Source organism: Labeo rohita, chromosome 14 (assembly GCF_022985175.1).
Source record: "Labeo rohita strain BAU-BD-2019 chromosome 14, IGBB_LRoh.1.0, whole genome shotgun sequence".
NCBI lineage: Eukaryota > Metazoa > Chordata > Actinopteri > Cypriniformes > Cyprinidae > Labeo > Labeo rohita.
In genome coordinates, this window is record NC_066882.1 from 424,076 (window position 1) to 443,453 (window position 19,378).

The 19,378-nt window shown below is 36.9% G+C and overlaps 3 protein-coding genes across 3 annotated transcripts; 2 read left to right on the forward strand and 1 right to left on the reverse strand.

Annotated features, from left to right (window-relative positions):
- Positions 1-525: 525 nt before the first annotated feature.
- LOC127176641 (F-box/LRR-repeat protein 12) lies at positions 526-5,095 on the reverse strand. The gene is made up of 4 exons (XM_051128426.1): positions 4,762-5,095; positions 4,362-4,437; positions 1,785-2,470; positions 526-850 (listed from the first exon to the last, which is right to left on the reverse strand). Exons 1-4 carry the CDS (start codon positions 4,860-4,862, stop codon positions 643-645), a joined length of 1,071 nt encoding a protein of 356 aa, XP_050984383.1. The 5' UTR covers positions 4,863-5,095; the 3' UTR covers positions 526-642.
- A 691-nt stretch (positions 5,096-5,786) lies between these two features.
- Positions 5,787-12,541, forward strand: leprotl1 (leptin receptor overlapping transcript like 1). Its single transcript, XM_051128447.1, has 4 exons — positions 5,787-5,934; positions 8,354-8,429; positions 8,522-8,708; positions 11,243-12,541. The coding sequence occupies exons 1-4, from the start codon at positions 5,919-5,921 to the stop codon at positions 11,357-11,359; spliced, it is 396 nt and encodes a 131-aa protein (XP_050984404.1). The 5' UTR covers positions 5,787-5,918; the 3' UTR covers positions 11,360-12,541.
- A 1,588-nt stretch (positions 12,542-14,129) lies between these two features.
- Positions 14,130-18,792, forward strand: LOC127176565 (putative golgin subfamily A member 6-like protein 19). The gene is made up of 7 exons (XM_051128315.1): positions 14,130-14,232; positions 14,645-14,802; positions 15,310-15,566; positions 15,853-16,053; positions 17,758-17,880; positions 18,368-18,458; positions 18,603-18,792. The coding sequence occupies exons 1-7, from the start codon at positions 14,142-14,144 to the stop codon at positions 18,639-18,641; spliced, it is 960 nt and encodes a 319-aa protein (XP_050984272.1). The 5' UTR covers positions 14,130-14,141; the 3' UTR covers positions 18,642-18,792.
- Positions 18,793-19,378: the final 586 nt, after the last annotated feature.

Consider the following 19,378-nt stretch of genomic DNA (forward strand, 5'->3'; position numbering starts at 1 on the left):
TACCACTGGTTTAGCTCGCTACTCTTTTGACATGGACTGAAATAAATAAAAAATTATGTTTTTTGAATTGTTGAATTTTGTGTGCAAAGGTGTGCTTATTCAGACACATTGTCTTTCAATAATTCAAGCACTTTTCAAGTACCTCTTCAGGAATATTGATATTTTCAAGGGTTTTCCAGGCCTTAAATTTCAAAGTCAAATGCAAGTACTGAAAGCACTTTAAGCACCTTGTACGAACCGTCATGAAAACATTACATTTCACCTCCTTGATCAAAATGTTAAAAAAACCCCTGGGAAATTAAGTTTTGGAATTTGCATGAAGACAATGAAGCCTATTTTCAGGACCAATAGTTTTTTGAAATCTGTTTTTGAGACCAATAGGTGTTTTATATAGTGACATTAGAGAACAAGATTACTGTAATGCATTCAGAAGTTCAACTTTTGTCATTCCCAGTAGATTTCCAATTAGATTTCATTATAGGAATTTGTCATTTAAAAGGCAGTGCAACAAAACTTACCATAGACAGTTTACTATAGACAGATGCAATCATTTTATTTTACAGTAAAAATCATGTTCTGTGCACGTCTCGGTGACGGTGAGGGTGTTTGTTCTCAGTCTGTTCCTGACAATCCTCATCAGAATCAGTGTGAAGCGTCTCTGTTGATGGTGAGTGTGCAGCTGCTGAAACACACGCTGCATTCGGGCAGCAGGGAGCATAAGGCACGTCTGAGATTCGGCACGGGATCGTCTTCGCTGCTCTGCTGTTCGTCTGTCTCGTCCGGTTTCACCTCCTCGTCATCCACAATCTCCACCTCGCTGAACTCCAGCACGCGCAGCTGCGTCAGAGACCTGCACACATCTCATACTTTAAGCATCGGGTATTTGGAATGTGTAGCAACTTTAAGTAAAATGCACAACAAATTACATTCACTGTGAAAAAGCACTATATACAAATAAACGTGAAATTAAAGTAACATGTAGACACTGTCCTGTGTGACGCCTCTAAAGAAGATTTTTTGCATTAACAAGCAAAAAATGATTATATTTTGGGTTTCATGTCTGGTTGTGAACAGCAATAAAACAGTGCATTACTATGATGCAAATACAGAAAAATAAACAGACTGCAAAATAAAAAAATTAATAAACAATATGAGGAAAATGCAACCAAGACAGGGTTTATTTAAAAAAAAAAAAAAAAAAAAAAAAAAAAAAAAGGGGCTGCATTCAATTGATCAAAAATAAAGACATTTTTAATGTTACAAAACATTTTTGTTTCAAATAAATGCTGTTCTTTACAACTTTCTATTCATCTGTGAATCCTGAAAAATAAAATGCATGACAGTTTCCACAAAATTATTGTGCAGCACAACTACTTTCACATTGATAATAATCATAAATGTTCCTTTAGCAACAAATCAGCATATTAGAATGATTTCTGAAGGATCACGTGACACTGAAGACTGGAGTAATGATGCTGAAAATTCAGCTGCTCATCACAGAAATAAATTACATTTTAAAATATATTCAAATAGAAAACAGCTGTTTTAAATCTTAATAATATTTCAAATTTTTACTGCATTTTTAATTAAATAAAAGCAGCCTTAGTGAGCAGAAGAGACTTGAATTCATTAATTTTTCCAAACTTCCATTCATTTAGACAGAATGTTTGTACACTGCATGATTTTCAAATGAACTACTGAAAGAAACAAACTAAATAGTTGCTGAAATGATTGTCTCACTCTCTCACACACACAGATTTAATGTGCATTTGTCATCTACACACCTGCAGCATTTGAGCACCATATTCTGGTTCAGTCTGCATTTGCGCAGACGCAGCCAGCGCAGGTCCTGCAGGCGGCTGACAGACAGCAGACCCGGAATGACCTCGTTCCCGCCCAGTGTGAGTCTCTCCAGCCCCGGCCAGCCCTTGCCCAGACCCAGCGCCACCATCTGCTTCATGCTCCACGTCTCCAGCTCCAGGTGTTTGAGGCGGCCGAGCGTCTGTGCGCCGGGAGGAACGCAGCTCCTCAGCCCGCCTGCGCTCACTCGACTCAAATCCCCCAGCTCCAGACGACTCAGCTGCTTCCACGTGCAGAGACTGCGCAGGTGCTGGTCGGAAAACGACGGAACCTTGTTAAGGACGAGCGTTTCTATTGCGACGGCCGACGTGGATGCTTTTCCGTCCGTCTCGGGATCCTGAGCGAAGAATCCGGGCGGGACTTCACAAAAACTCAGTTCCAGCACCTGCAGTGAAGGAGGCAGCAGACGGCAGCTGTGTAAACCGCGCAGGTCCGTGTGCTGCAGGTAAAGTCTGCGCAGACGAGGGCACTTGGAGCGCAGCGCCTGCAGCCAGGACTCGGTGAGGAAGGCGCCGCGCCGCACAGACAGCAGGAGGCCGCGCAGACGCAGACATCGCAGCCCGTGACCCAGATACTGACGCAGCAAAACCCACAGCACTCGAGACGTCATCTAAAACACACCAGAACACAAACACACCTGCAAACAGCTGCAATGCAGTCAGAGAATGTCTAAAGATTCACTGCTTTCATTTCTGCACTTCATCAGTGCTTTATCAAAAACAATGCAAAAAACTAATGCAAATCAACTGCAAACAATAAAAGTGTGTTATGACAGCTATTACTAAGATATTACATTATATTACATCAATTATAAAATAAATAAAAATAAAGTTTTTAAAAAGGGAACAAAAAATGACTGTCAATTGTGAAACAGGATATTCAGTATATAATTCAGCTGAAAATTATGTTTCAGAGCTGAAGCAAACATGTTTTTCTTTTGAATAAGCTGCACTGATAAACTATTCATAATAGGATTAAATGCGCTTAAATGACAATAAATATATAATTAACTAAATCACTATTGAACTGAATTAATCTTGCGTGAAAACATATGTAATGACTCTACTGTCTTCTGCTTTACAGCGGAAATTGAGTGTGTGTCAGCTTATGAATTTTACAATATTAACATTGTTATTTTCCAGTTTATTACTGTAAAGAAAGAAACGCAACTTGACTTTATTTCCTCCAAAGTGATTTACAGTACAAATAACACTTTCTGGTGATCTTCAGTTATTGTAGACAATAAATAAATAAATAAATAAAAATTAAATTAAATGAAATACAGAGGAAAAACATAGAAGTCAGTTTTTAAAAATAATAAAATAATTTTTATAAAAATAATAATAATAACTCCAACAAAATAACTCAGCTAATATACAGCTAACTAATTATTAATTAAAATAAAAAAAAATTGAGAAAAAAAAGAAGAAAATGAATAAAAAAACAGAGTCATCTGTTTCTGCATCTGAACTCTTCACACATATATATATCTAGGCATCTAGTTATTACATGGGTTTATTTTTAAAATATGCAACAATCCATTTATTTGATCAAAAATGCAGTAATTTTATGAGATATTATTGCAACTTAAAATATCATTTATTTTTTTTAAATATGCATTTAAATAATAATTTTTTATTTCTGTGATGCGCAGCTGAATTTTCAGCATCATTACTCCAGTCTTCAGTGTCACATGATCCTTCACAAATCATTCTAATATACTGATTTATTACTTTCATTATCATTATTGAAAACAGTTGTGCTGCTTAATATTTTTTTGGAAACTGTGATTCTTTTTTTTTAGAATTCTTTGATGGATAAAAAGTTAAAAAATAAAATAAAATAAAATAAATCTTTTCTAACAACATAAATCTTTACGATCACTTTTTATCAATCCTTGCTGAATAAAAGTATTAATTTCTTTAAAAAAAAGAAGAAAAATGTATTGACCGCAAACATTTGAACTGTATTGTATATTGTCAGAAAAAAAAATCTGTTTTAAATAAATGCTGTTTTTTTTTTTAACATTTTATTATTCAAAGAACCCTGAAATAAGTATCACAGGTTCCAAATAAATAAATGAGCAGCACAACTGTTTCCAACACTGATAATAATCAGTATATTAGAATGATTTGTGAAGGATCATGTGACACTGAATGAGTAATGATGCTGAAAATTCAGCTGCGCATCACACAAATAAATTCTACTTTTAAAGTACATTAAAATAGAAAACCACTACTTTAAATTGCAATAATATTTCCCAATATTACTGTTTTTTCTGCATTTTTTTTATCAAATAAACGCAGCCTTGATGAGTGGAAGAGACTTCTTTAAAAACATTACAAATCTTACTGATCCCAAACTTTTGAACACAGTGTAGTTACAGAAATACACACAACTGATATATAGTGCATCATCTGGTGTCATGAAATCCCCTTAGCAGTGAACACAAGAGGATTAAACAGGTAAAATCAGGGTAAAAGTCAGAGTAAAACTCTCACCCCTTTCCATGTGCAGAGATCCACAGCTCTCCAGAGTCTCTGATCCTTCACCAGCTGCTTCCAGCGCCTGCAAACCCTAAAACACACACATTATATTCATACACACACACACATAAGGGTTAACAGAGTCATCAATGTAAATGACGCGCTTTTGTTTGTTTGTGTTTGTTTGTGTTTGTTGACTTCCGGCTCCTGATCTCAGTCTGTGTCACTGGATCTGTATAATTTTTCATATCTGACACAGTAAATCACACGGATTTGACGTTTCCACATGATCATCATTCAGTAAATTAATTTTTAAAAATATTTTAATTGATAAAAACACAGTTACTGACTGAATCACCCTCGCGATTAACTAATACACTTATTAATGACAGTCGCGCAGGACACAATAATGTACCTGGAGTTGCGCACGAGTTCTCGCACATTTAAATAAGATAAAATATCAATTAAAACGTTTTCAGGAAAATAGTCCAGAGTGCTGCATCCCAGCGCTGCCATTTCTCCTCCTCCTTTCGTTTATTGGCGGTTGACAAGTCAATTTATGCTGTATCACCGCCACCAACCGGACTACAGTGTGAAGCATCAACGGGAAAAGAAAAATATTAATAATAAATAATTAGAATAATTTTTAAAATCTACTTTCCGATCCAGTACGTGTTATTTTGAGATAATGAAGTAACTTATTTAGCGCGGAACCTTCTGCAGCGCCGCGACACACAAACGGACACAATTTCCGGTGACGCTGAAAACAAAATAAAAGAACCGCGGGAGATTTAGTCCGTTGACTTTTATCTTTGCTATCTTGGCATTAATTTAAAAAAAAAAATACATACATAAAAAAGATTCAGTCGGTGGACTTTTATGTTTATATCGCCCTTGGTATTAAATAAAAAATAATAAAAATGAGTAAATAAATAAAGATTCTATGAGTGGACTTTTATCTTTAGCTTGGCATTAAAATAAATAAATAAATACATACATACATACATAATTTGGCGGTTTCGTCGGTTTGTCCAGCGGTTCACGCAGAAAACAGACGCATGATCATTGTGTTTTATTTATTTGTTTATTTTTAACACAACAACTAATCGTTTATGGACTCGACCCTCTATATGTGTATGGATAAAAAAAGTTATTAACGCTTTGGCATTCATATTTATGTTTGGAATGACTTCGGGCCAATCAGCGACAGGAGATATTTATTTTCTGTGCCTATTTGAATAAAAAGATTTAGAAAAGTTTCCATCTCAAAACAAAACAGTCAAAGACTGGAAATATTTTCATAGTGAAATAACTGACTGATGTGCATCCCTTTACTAATGTAATGTTACACCACTCTTTGTCTACCAATCTATTTTCACAGATTATTGCATAATTGTTTGTTACACTTTCGTTCGTCTGTAATGTGTTGTTTTGCGGTCACCGGAAGTGGTTTGGTCCGGCGCATGCGCAGTGTGGGGGGCAGCGCTAGCGGTGCGGAGGATCAGAAGCGCGAGGAGTTTCTTCAGCTTTATTTATTAAACCTGTTCGTTATTGTGTTTATGAATCTGCACAATGGCGGGAATCAAAGGTGAGCGGCTGTAAGTGTGTGTGTTTGCGGTGTGTGTGTGTGCAGTGATGATGCGGAAGCGTTTTGGTGTTTATTAGCGGCCGCAGATTCACATCCTCCATCGAAACAAACACACACACACACACACACACTCACTCTCACACTCTACAGATCTCTGTGTGTGAAACAGATCAACATATATAGTCATGGCTCTGTTTATATAAGTACCTGTGCGTATATACATGCTTTAGTTAAATGGTGTTAACACTGAAATTTGAAAACACCCTTCATAAAAATATACACTACACACGCGCATGTAGATATATGTATGTATGTATATGTATATATATATGTATATGTATATGTATATGTATATGTATATATGTGTGTGTGTTGTAGATGATGTGGAGCTGTGAATGGATCATCTGACCATCATCACATGAGTCTGTTGTTCATCTGGAGAGAATCTTTATGATTTTTCATTACGAATCAGAGTAAAATCATAATCAGACACTACACGACTGATATTAAAAAATGATATTATATACATTATACTGTATTTTGGATCTAAGCAGGATGATGATGATGATGATGATGATGATCCATCAGCTAATGTGTTATTATAGAAAATATAAACATTTGGTAATGTAGTTGTTAGAGCACAAAATGAAAAGTATTACCATTACTGGGAAAGAAACACTTGTTGGGTGAACTTTTAAAAAATGTGCACTGTGTGCAGAATTATTAGGCATGTTGATATTCTGGTCATATTTTTTTTCCCAAACACATTTTACCAATTCCAAACCACATCAGTCTTAATAACTACTGTCAATTTTATATTTAATCATTTGTAAGTGATATATAACTGTCCGTGAAGGCTGGAAGTGAAAAACTCCTTATATTCAGGTGTGCAGAGTTATTAGACATGTTTTCTTTCACAAATAAAATGAGCCAAAAAAGAGATTTAACCCAGACTGAAGAGTCCAAATTATTAAATGCCCATGAGAAGGATGCAATACTAATGCATTACAAGAATTTGCAAAGTTCAGGCTTGATCACTGGACGGCGAAATGCTTGTTGAGTCTGCATGGTCATGGTCATTGAGCTTCTGAAGACTCCAGGTCGGTTGCAGTTCTGGAAAATGGTGGCGCTGGAGACTAAATGGTTCCTGATGGTGTCACACCTAATTCTTTACCTTAATTCATAATTCTTTTGCAGTTAACATGCATCTTTTCTTCTCCACCTGTTTTTTCTGACCATGCATCTTATCATATCTTCATATCATCATCTCTTTTTTGGCTCATTTTATCTGTAAAAGAAAACATGCCTAATAATTCTGCACACCTGAATATAAGGAGTTTTTCACTTCCAGCCTTCACGGACAATTATATATCACATATAAATGATTAAATACAAAATGAACAGTAGTTATTCAGACTGATGTGCTTTGGAATTGGTAAAATGTGTTTGGGAAAAAAATATGACCAGATTATCAACATGCCTAATAATTCTGCACACAGTGTATTTTGTATTGTGTTGTGTACTTAGAAAAGTTGTATTTTGATAATTTGGTTGAATAGAGTAACTGATGACAAAGCAGAATCCCAGTAAAAGACTTTCATCTGAAATGTAAATTAATTCTATAACTTACATACAGACATATGAATATTTACATATTTAATTGCCCATATTGTAATTGAAGATGTGTCATTACAGCAGCACTTTAAATGTAAATGACATGATTTCACTCGATTAGCTTTAGGTTTAAATAAAAAAGTGAAGATGTCTCATGTCAGTGTTTTTTAGTATAAGACAGATGCTGTTATAGCTTTGATTAGTATATTGAATCTGTTTTCATTTCTCTGTTTTCCTGTTTTAATTTTAGCTAAAGTTTTAATTTTTAGCTTAATCTTGTTCTCTGTTTTAATTTTTTTTAACTTTTTGTTTCAGTTTTAGCTGTTTTAGTGCATCAGGTTCAACTAAATTAAACAACATTAAAAAAAGAAATGTTGCCTTGGCTGCTAGCAGAGCCCTAACAAATAAAAATTGTATTTTAAGTAACAACATTTGTTTTGGTTTTAATTTAAGTTAACTTAATTTAAAGTTAATCATAATGACCTTGGATCAAAAAAGTATGTCAAATTAAATTCATAATAACCTCATTATTACAATAATTATTAAGTTTAAAAATAATTACGTGCCGCTCGCTCCTTCTGTGCCAATTCTTGACAATATTATTATGTCCTTTCATCATATATATTTTTACTTTGTATCAAAAATAACCCAACTGTAGTTTGATTGAGATTAATTGGAACGCACAATGGAAGAACATGATTTTTGAAAATGGTTAAAAACGGAGTCTAATCTGTTTTTGCTTATTCATAGTTTATTTTTGTACTGTGATTTTAACTGGACTGACGTAAGCGCTGTTGTGTTTCAGCTCTGATCAGCCTGTCGTTTGGAGGAGCGATCGGTCTGATGTTCCTCATGTTGGGCTGTGCTCTGCCCGTCTATAAGTGAGTGTGTCGTCCTGATCTCTCTCTCTCTCTCTCGTGAGCGTCTGTATGTGCGTGTGTCGTGCGTCTCCTAATGCCGTGTTTGTGTGCAGTGCGTACTGGCCTCTGTTCCTGCTCTTCTTCTACATCCTGTCACCCATCCCGTACTGCATCTCTCGGCGCGTGGTGGACGACACAGACTCGGCCAGTAACGCCTGCAAAGAGCTGGCCATATTCCTGACCACGGGGATCGTGGTGTCGGCTTTCGGGCTGCCCATCATATTCGCCCGTGCTGATGTGGTAAATATCAACCCGTCCTGCTAAAGTCAACACACTGTTCACAGCTCAGTCAAACTGCATGTTCAGCAGGAGTCAATGTAGGGATTCGATTTCTCATTGAGGAACTGATTAGAGTTTGTTCAGGGTTCGTACGAGGTGCTTCAAGTACTTGAATTTGACTTTTTGAAATTTTAGCCCTGGAAAATCCTTGAAAATAGCAATAAAACCAGAGAGGTACTAGAAAAGTGCTTGAATTATTGAAAGACAATGTATCTATGAAATAATTGTTTAGTTTTTTTAATAAGCACATATCTTTTCATGCAATGAAAAAAATCATGTTTTTTTTTTTAGTTACTGTCATAAAACGATTGAGCTAAACCAGTAGTAGTACTGACAGTGTCGTGTAAAAACAGTTGAAGACGCAAAAAGAGGACCAGACGAACCAAATTGAGTGAGTCATTTAAGCTGGAACCGCTCCGATTGATTCAAACTCCTGACTTCTAAAAAAGCCATTTATTCTGGAATTTCGACTGCTTGTTATGATTTTAAAAACCATTGCATCGCAGCATGATTCACTGTTTCGAAGCGCTTCAATCAGATCGTGTATCACAGACCCTTTGATTCAGATCGGGGCTTCGGAGCGTGGATTGCAAATCATTTGATTAAGATCAAAACTTTGGAGCGGATTTGTGAATCATTTGATTTAGATTGGAAATTTGCATATTGCGAATCATTTAATTCAGATCGGAACTTTGGAGCAGGTTTGTGAATCATTTGTATCAGATTGTAACTTTGTGTTTTGTGAATCATTTGATTCAGATCAGGACTTCGGAGTGTGGATTGCAAATCTTTTGTTATAGTTTGGGCTTTTTTTCTTTTTCTTAAACAGTAGAAAACCATAAGTGAGATCTCTGAAGTCCTTGAAAATCAAAAAGTAGTGCTTGAAAAGTCCTTGAAAGTCCTGGAATTTTATTTTCCAGTATCTGTAGGTGCTGAAAGGGGAAATAGAGTTAAACCCAAAGGGTAGGTGTGTGGAAATGAAGACCAGGAGTCAGCGATGCAGTCAATCGAAGAAGAATTTACTGAAGAAGAGAGTTTGCAGTTTTATCAGCAGAAGTCAGCTTCAGCCCTCTCTGTGGAGTTCGTAGGCCGTGCAAACACTCTCAATACAACAGTACTTATACTCTAACGGAGGTCACTAACTACGTCACCACTTAGCTAAAAATTATTCTGGTTGGTCGAAGCATAGATAAACTTAGAAAATCTCCACACATGGATGTAAGCATATGTTCAGTGATTATTTAGGTGACAAGCAATCAGAGGTCGGACGCAGTATGTCTCTCCAGAGACCTATTTCTGACCAGCTGTGCGACAGATGACGAACTTCTCCAGGACCGTCTTCTCATCTGAACTCAAAGACAGATACTGACACACACATAGAACACTTATCTCTACGTCAAGGTTGTCTGGCTCTGGCAAGAATCTTATCAGTATGGTTTGTCACACACACTATGCAGTCAGCATCTTAGAGGGTAGATACAGAATAAAGCAGGATTCACTTTAATATCTATTATGAAGACACAGCAATATCACAGATGTCCTGATCACTCTTCAGTCATGTAGACAGGTGTTCCCAGAGGAAAAATAGAGCTCAGCGTGTAAAAGGACACTGTTACACAATCCACTCTTACCGTAGTCTATCACTACTAATATGTGTTAAACCTAGATAACTTTACTCAATTATCAAACAATCTTGGAGGTTAATAATAACACAAGAACTAATAATTCATATTATTATGAAGTCCAAGTTCGATCCAGAATTCCACTCCTTCAGTACCCTCTTTGTTTCTTCATCAGATTTGTGTAAATGTGTCATTCCATCACCGTCTCGCCAATGGATCCTCTGCAGTGAATGGGTGCCGTCAGAATGAGAGTCCAAACAGCTGATAAAAACATCACAAAAACATCTTGAGAAGACAAAAGCTGAAAAAAATCCATCATTTTTAATGTTTTTAACTAAAATCTAATTCCATAATCCATAATAACGCTTCCTCCAGTGAAAAAAGTCCATCTCCTGTTGTCTCTCACATCAAAATCCAGCCACATATTTGTTTAGAGCTGTTTTAGACTGTTTTGACTTGTAAACGGTGCTTGATCTGTGCAAATTTCACTGGAGGAAGCGTTATTATGGATGATTACGTTTTAGTTCAAAATTTCGTCTCAAGATGTGAACTGATGGACTGGAGTGGTGTGGATTATTTGTGATGTTTTTATCAGCTGTTTGGACTCTCATTCTGACGGCACCCATTCACTGCAGAGGATCCGTTGATGGAAATGATGAGGAAACAAACTCATCCTAATGTTGGATGGCCTGAGCGTGAGCACATTTTCATTTTGGATGAACAGTTTCTCTAGAGTGTCAAAAGCACATTTATTGTGTGAATCCGGTGGTGATTTGATCACTCAGTCCATTTGATGTCACATTGACGTTTTGAGCATGAATCGATCAGATGTGTAAGTTTCCAGACGTCTGACTGAATAATTGATGCCCGCAGATCGCGTGGGGAGCCTGCGCCCTGGTTCTGACGGGAAACATCGTGATCTTCGCCACCATCCTGGGCTTTTTCCTGGTGTTCGGCTCGAACGACGACTTCAGTTGGCAGCAGTGGTAAAGCGCGGCGCCGCGTCTGGACTCTTTTCCCTCGATGCAGCGCCGCTATGATACTGTTACCGCAGTTCGTTTTACTCTGACATTATTGTTTTTATTTATATTGCCGCCCATTGATAGATGCAGGAAACCAGTGCAATAATTTTGTTAAGTTTAGATGGGTCTGACCTCAGATAGACGTTCTTTTGTGTCCTTTCATTTCGCGCTCTATGAATTCAGGTGGTCGAACAGAAACACTGGTGACGTCAGATTGTTTTTCTGCTGCTTGATGTTTTTCTGAAATCGGAAGCTTTTCACAGTTAGTCTTCACTGATGTCTTTCTGTTACCGGCTTTTTGTTTCTCTTTTTTATTCAGTTTATTTATTTGTTCTCGTTTTCTGTCGCAGCCGATTATCGTATTAAAGTGGCATCGTAGACTGAAGCTCATTTTGTTGATTTGAATGATTTTGTTGTTTTGTTTTTATTGCGTAGCGATGCGTTCGGCATCTTGAGAAACCCAGACATTTCCCACCAACTTTCTTTTAACCACATATGGAGAAAAACGCAGCGTAACCGTTTATCAGCTAACTATCAACATGCAAATGAAACGCAGATCATGTTTGTTTTAGATGTAGACTCGCTCATATTCATCGTTTAAGATGTACATTCAGAAATAAAGACGAGATTGTGAGATTCTATAAATCTTTGCAAAACTAATGGAGAATCGGTGGGTCTGGGCTCACAGACGCTCAGCGTGTGACCAGAAATTAAAGTCAACATGAAATCACAACGAACTCAACTGACATTTCTGATTTTATTTTCAGTGATTCACCAGTGCACATTATTCAGAAAATAAAGAAGTAATGTTGTACTTATAATTACTTATGTACTTTTTTCACCCATTCAATCAATCAATTCCTGATGGATAAAATCAAGTTTTATCCTACACTTGTTTCATGATGAGGATTCTGTTACACGTCGCTATGGAAGCCTGTTTGCGTCACAGAACTTAAAACTAAAAAAATAATTGCGACTTTTATCTAACAGTTGATACTTTTCCTGTGAGAAATGAACTCAGTCAGAATTCTTTTTACACCTCACAATTCTGTTTTTGTTTTTGCCACAGAATTAAAAAAAATGAAAAAGGTAATTGCAATTTTTTTATTCTCACAATCAAGACATTTGTCTCGCATTTGTGAGATATAAACTCATAATTGAGAAAAGACTGAAACATAAAATGATAATTGTCTTGTAATTGTGAGGGGAAAAAGTCATTATTGTGATACGATAAACTTGCAGTTGCCTTTTTTATGTTTTTATTCTGTGGTGAAAACTTTAAAAAATAAAAACCTACAGAATTGCAATTCTGACTCTTTTTTTTCTCCACAGAATTGTGAGAAACAAAGCTTGAATTGTGAGATAAAAAGTTGCAGTTAACTGTGTTTGTTAGTTATTCTGTGGTGAACGTGAGCTTCCGTACATTAGAGATGTAGAATGTGTTGTAGCTGCTGTTTCATGTTGACTTTAAAGCTTTGAAGAGACGTTCTGTTATTTTATATCTCACTGTTTGTGCAGAAACGGCACAGGTAACATTGTGACTTTTTTCCTCTTTTCTTGTTCTTTTTTTAAATAAATGCCATTTTTGAAAAAAAAATGCAGTTGTCTGTTGTTATTGCAGCTGATGTTCAGTAAAAAATAGTGCAGAATTTTTTTTTCATTCAGAAGCTGCAGTACGTTTCATAAAGCTCTACACAGAAATGTTAAATAAACATGAATTCAGTAGAAAAACTCAAATAGTATTTTCTTGTAAGACTTACTCCAATGATCTTTATTTACAACTTTGACTGTTGAGATTTGGCTGATTTTACAGACTCATCATTAGTTTCATCAGTGATATTAATTGAAGAGAAATCAGTATTTTAATAATCACACAATTAACATTAAATAATAAGAGGAAACATAAGGCCTCAGGCAGGTTTTGTGGAATGAAGGAGAGTCGTTGCTCGCTGAAACATGTCTGCATTACTGACACACACACACACACACACACACACACCCCCCTGTGTGATTTACATCAGATTCCATGAATATTTCATCTGCAAGAGTCTCATAAAAACATGTTATATATATATATTTTTTTAATATTTTTTACATTAGTTGCATGCCAATTTTATCCCAAACACTAATTTCTGTAACATGTTTTGTAGTTGTTATTCTCAAGGTTGATCAGTTTGATTCTCATCAGTGTAGAACCATGTTGTTGTTGTTGATTTAAATCAGTATTAGACAGTACAACAGATACTTACATCATGTATATAAATATGTAATACATATTAAAATTTTCCTAAATCTGATAATGATTATTTGGTGGTTAAACATGTTTAATCTAATCACTCTACAATAAGGTTCCATTTGTTAACATCAAGTAAAAGAAAAATACTTCTTCATTAATGAACAGATGTGTTTTTATTAACTAACATTGACAAAGATTAATAAATATTGTAACAAATGCACTGCATATTGTGAATTACAGTTAGTTAATGCATTAATCAATGTGAACTAATTGTAAAGTATTAGCAAAAATCCTAATGGCCTCAGATCATTTCTGTAACACAGAGTGGTTTTGCAGTGAAACATGATCCGGATGGTCGTGACAGGTCGGTGTGTATTTGAATATTTGGAGAGAAAGAGAGTTTCTCAGCCCTGCAGCGGGAGCCGTCCATCATCATGTTTGTAGAGCAGCTCTGAAAGGCAAAGAGACGAGCACATCAGATCACATCAGATCACATCAGATCACATCGGAGGTTATGAGGAGATTTTTCAGAGTTGATAGGGATGAAGATTACGGTCAGATTCAGTATCTCACTGCCAAATGCATCCGATTGTCTCAGGAGAAAGGTAAGACAAAAAAATGAGTGCAAAACAAAAAATGTTTAAAATAACCACAAAACAGAAAATGCTGAAAACAAGCACATATTAAAGTTTAAATGTTTTAATTGATATAATCCTATATATATTAGAATGTTAAGAGTTTTGCAGTGCAATTTGTATATTCTAAGTGTTTGTTCATAAACAGAAATTGATATTGTATTCAAATGCACTACTGATATGTTTTGTTAATATTACTTGTTTGCATTTTTAGCTGAACTATTTTTCATTCTGTGCAGCTGTGCTTTAAATGCTTCAGAAGTTTTTGTTATGCACACAAACAGTTAATGTTAGCTGCTGATTTCAGCTGCTCAGTGATGCATTGCATGTGCGTGTGTGTGTGTGTGTGTGTGTGTGTGTGTGTGTGTGTGTGTGTGTTCAGCAGTGCTCCAGCGAGAGCTGCTGGTGTCCGGTGAGCGTCAGCAGGCTCTGCAGGCAGAGATGGAGGGTCTGTCGGTGCGTGTGTGTCAGAAGGAGCAGCTCTATGTGGAGCTGAGCATCAAATATGAGCAACTGCTGGAGAGATTTCAGAAGCAGCAGGTACTTTACTGTCAAAAATATGGGAGCAGCGTTTAGGTTGTGATACTGAACTTAAAGGAATAGTTCACCCAAAACTTAAAATTTGCTCAAGTGTGCTCCCCCTCACTTCATCTAAGATTAGGATTTGTGTAAATGTGTCATTCCATCACTGTCTCGCCAATGTAGTGAATGGGTGCCGTCAGAATGCGAGTCCAAACATCTGATAAAAACATCACAAGTAATCCACACCACTCCAGTCCATCAGTTTGAGAAGACAAAAGCTGAAGCAAATCCATCATTAAGATAATTTTAACTAAAATACATTGAGTCCATAATAACGCTTCCTCCAGTGAAAAGTGGTCTGGTCTGAATTAAGAGAGAAATCTGCACAGATCAAGCACTGTTTATTTATCTACATCTTGAATGGTCTGAGTGTGAGCACTTTTTTATTCAAACCACTGTATGGAAGGCTTATAGCAACATTGCAAACAGTTGAACACTATTATATAGCGTATGTTCCTGCGGCAGGAGCAGGCCGATCTCCTGCAGCAGCGTTTGATCTGTGTGACGGAGGAGCGCTGGAGGGACGCCTCGCTGCTGTGTCTTCAGCTGGAGCAGGTGAGCTGTGATTTACAGCAGCTGCAGGGCTCAGAGACGCAACTCATGGGCCTGGTGGATGAGCTGCACCAGGAGGCCCAGCTCAGAGCCCAGCAAGCTGAGGTCCTAGAGATGCAGCTCCGCGAGGAGACTCAGAAAATACAAGATCTGGAGATGCAGCTAAACAGGTGGGTACATCTGCACATGTAGTGAAAATCCTTTCTTTTCTAAAAGCTGTTTATGCATTTATATTGGTGCAAAACACGTTGTAAGTGTTTTTTTTAAAAAACAACGTTTAGAAATAATGAATTTTTGTAGGGCGAAATCCAAGCTATTAGGAATTGACATACAGAAAGCTGCTTGATTTTAAAGTGATGTATGTGTTTGCTGTGTTTTATACGTTAATACTAGATGATGGGCCTTTTTCTGCCCACCCTAGAATTTTCTTACGTCTGTTATTTTTTTATTGATCAGTAAATCGCTCGAGCTGATGGAGCTCCAGGTGTCGCATGAAGCCCTGCGGCAGGATCTGTGCGATCAGCGCAGCGCCCACCAGAGGACAGTAGAGGAACTGCGGCGGGACAATTCGGAGAGTCTCGGCAAACTCCGTGAAACGGCCGAACAGTTCGAGTGGCTGTGTGAGCAACAGCGGAGGTGGATGAGCTGCGTCAGGAGGTTCCGTTCGCTACATTTCATAAACACACACACACACACACAAGAGCATATGTTTGATTTTGTCACTGATGGTGTCATAACGGCAGACAACAGATGTTTAATTGTTTGATCAGAATTACTGCTATAGCGACAGGAGTGTCTGGAATGGATACTGGATATTGGTAAGGACATGTCATTGCGTCTCGACTAAATTCTACACCCTTGAAAATCATAACAAGTGATGTCCGACTTTGGAAAGAATAGTTCTCTCCTTAAATATAAAGAGATCAAACAACAGATTCATGAGTTCATCCACACTTCACAAAAAGCTTATGGATGTGATTATAACATGTCAGTCATTAAAGTGAGTTGCTGTTTTTGTCTCTTCTGAGAAAGATTCGTTCACTTGTTTGCCAATGACACAGAGACAATTTGATCGTTTTTTTTCGAAGTTAATCCGATCACATTTTGTAAGTGAAAAAAACAACAACAACAACAACAAAAAACAACATGGTTACTACTTCTACTATAATAAAACTATGATAATTTTCTTAAGGACTTAGGTGTTAGGTTAGGTTTTGATTTTATAACTGTACTGTCTTAATGGTTTGATGTTTTCGCGATCCGAGCTCAAGTTCTATCTGAATAATGATTCGCGAACCGTCATCAACTCATTTCAATGTCGCGAATCATTCAGTTCGCGAAATGATTCGTGAATCCGCTCTGAAGTTCCAATCTAAATCAAATGAATCGCGATCCGCGCTCTGAAGTCCTGATCTGAGTTAAATGATTCACGAACCCGCACCGAAGTACCGATATGAAATGATGGTTCGCGAATCATTAATCAGATGGGACCGGAGCGTGGATCGTTTGATTCAAATCCGATTCGGAACATAAGAGCGGATTCGCGAATCATTTCGCGAATTGATTGATTCGCGCTTCGAAGTTCCGATCTGAAAAGATGGTTCGCGAATCATTAATCAGATGGGACCGGAGCGTGGATCGTTTGATTTAGATCCGATTCGGACACACCAGAGCGGATTCACGAATCATTTCGAGAATTGATTGATTCGCGATCTGCAAATGGGACCGAATCGCGAATCGTTTGATTTAATTCAGATCGAATCATTCGATTCGCGAACCCGCTCCGAAGTTTTGTTCTTTTTTCTAGTGAATCGTTTGAAGTAAATGATGGAAGTTACGTTTGAATCAAATGGAGCTGTTCCAGCGTAAATGACTCACTCAGTTGATTCGGTTTGTTTGTTCCTTGTTCCTTGCTTTTTGCGTCTTCAGTCATTTTGTAGCGTATTTCTTTAGCTGTTCAGGTAGTATCTGATATTAGTTATTTTAGATGTGACTGTAATTACAACAACAGTGGTTACATACACATATATTTAATTGTTTGATCAAAATGATTGCTAGGGACAATGTAGCAGTCGCTGGATATTGATAGGGACGTGTCATAGCGCGTCTACTAAATTCTACGCCTTTGCACACACTTCTCTAGTTTGTAAGCTGCTGAAAACGAGCAGATTTTTGTCCAGGTGTGTCGAAACGCCACAATCAATTTATAGAATGATCATGTTTTAGAAGTTCGACCTCCGTTCTGATTCATTGCGTTCCCTCCAGCTGTTTCTGAACGCTACAGAATGCGTCCTGTGTTCACAGCCCCCAAAATTAAGCTGTCTTCTGCAGGTAAACAAGTGTGTGTGTGTGTGTGTGTAGGTTTAAGGAGTGTCTGTCGGGTGAGAAGGAGTCCCTGGAGCTGCAGGTGAACAGGTTACAGGTGGAGTTGGATACTATTAGGAATACTGTGCCCTCCGATCGTCCCACAGAACCCTGCAGCAGGTCAATACTTTATTTTATTTTATTTTTTCATTTTTTTTATTATACTTATACATTTATATTTATTATTTATTTTTTATAATTATTTTTATAATTTTGTTTAGTAATTTAATTTAATTTATTTGGATTTTACTTTATTTTGTATACAGTGTATTTTATTTTACCTTGTATTTTGATATTTTTTATTATGTTATTGTATATTTTATTTTATTTTACCTTGTATTTTGTATTTTATTATACTATTACTTTTTAAATTTATTTTTATTTTGTAGTTTTAATTTATTATTTTATTTTATTTTTATACTTTGTATTTTATTGTACTATTAGTTTTCTATTATTTTATTGTACTTTATTTTTATTATTTGATTTTATATTATTTATTTTGTTTTTATATATTATTTAATTTTAGCACATTTTTTAAAAAAAATATTATTTTATTTATTTTATTTTAATTTACACATTAGCAGTCATTTTTGTTGTTTTCTCACAGGTGGGATGTTGGGGTGATGTCTGACCTCCAGGCGGAGGTGGACCGATGGAAAAGACTGTATGAAGACCTGCTCAAACTCACCGCACAGCAGGTACATGGACACACTCTCACACACACACACACACACTCGTTTACTAACCCTGTCTGAATGAGAACACCGTGGACTTTGTTGTTTTTTGTAAAGCTATGCACACTCACATATGCAGTAAGTTTTAATGCATATTTGTTTTTTCAGGGCCAGTGGGCAGCAGATGGACACCTGAAACCCCCGTGAGGATCCAAACAGAGACGACAGCTTCACATCACACACTGATTCAGAAATGATCCATGAAAACCCCTAAATCTGCAGCTCTGTTGGAATCATTGTTATTGAATGTGCAGGGTTTATGAATGAACAGAGCTGTTCAGGTCGTGTTCTTTATCCTGTTTTGTGGTCCAGTTTCATTTGTTTTGCTGTTTGTTCTCTGGTGCTTCTGGGTTGCCAGAATTACAATAAATGTTATGCAAATTATTGCAGTTTTATGCAGTATCTAGCCAATCACATTGTGTTGTGTGGGCCTTTTGGCTGAATTCCTATAGAATTGCATGTTGTTAGAGGTTGTGTGAGTGTTCAGACACTAGATGGTGATGTTCTACCACTGACATTCATTTCAAACACAACTCGACTCCTGCGGAGCTGAAGCTCCTGACTGAAGCAGATGATGTCAGTGTCCTCCAGTCACCTCTGATCCACCTCGACTCTCTCTGTGTTTCTCAATGACCCGTGAATCTCAGACTACTGCGCTGCTGAAAGCTCTCTGATATGAGCCGCGGTGAACAGCACAAACTCACCCTGAAAGCAGAGTAACACCACACGCAGCCTTCCTGCTGTTTACAGGGAAATCCATCAGCGTTCACATCAGACGTTTAGAGTCACAAATATTTGTACACAAATATTTACAGCTGTATTAGTCTGCTGCTGATGTGTTTATATCTGCGACAGCACACACGTTCATCTAGTCCTCTAGTATA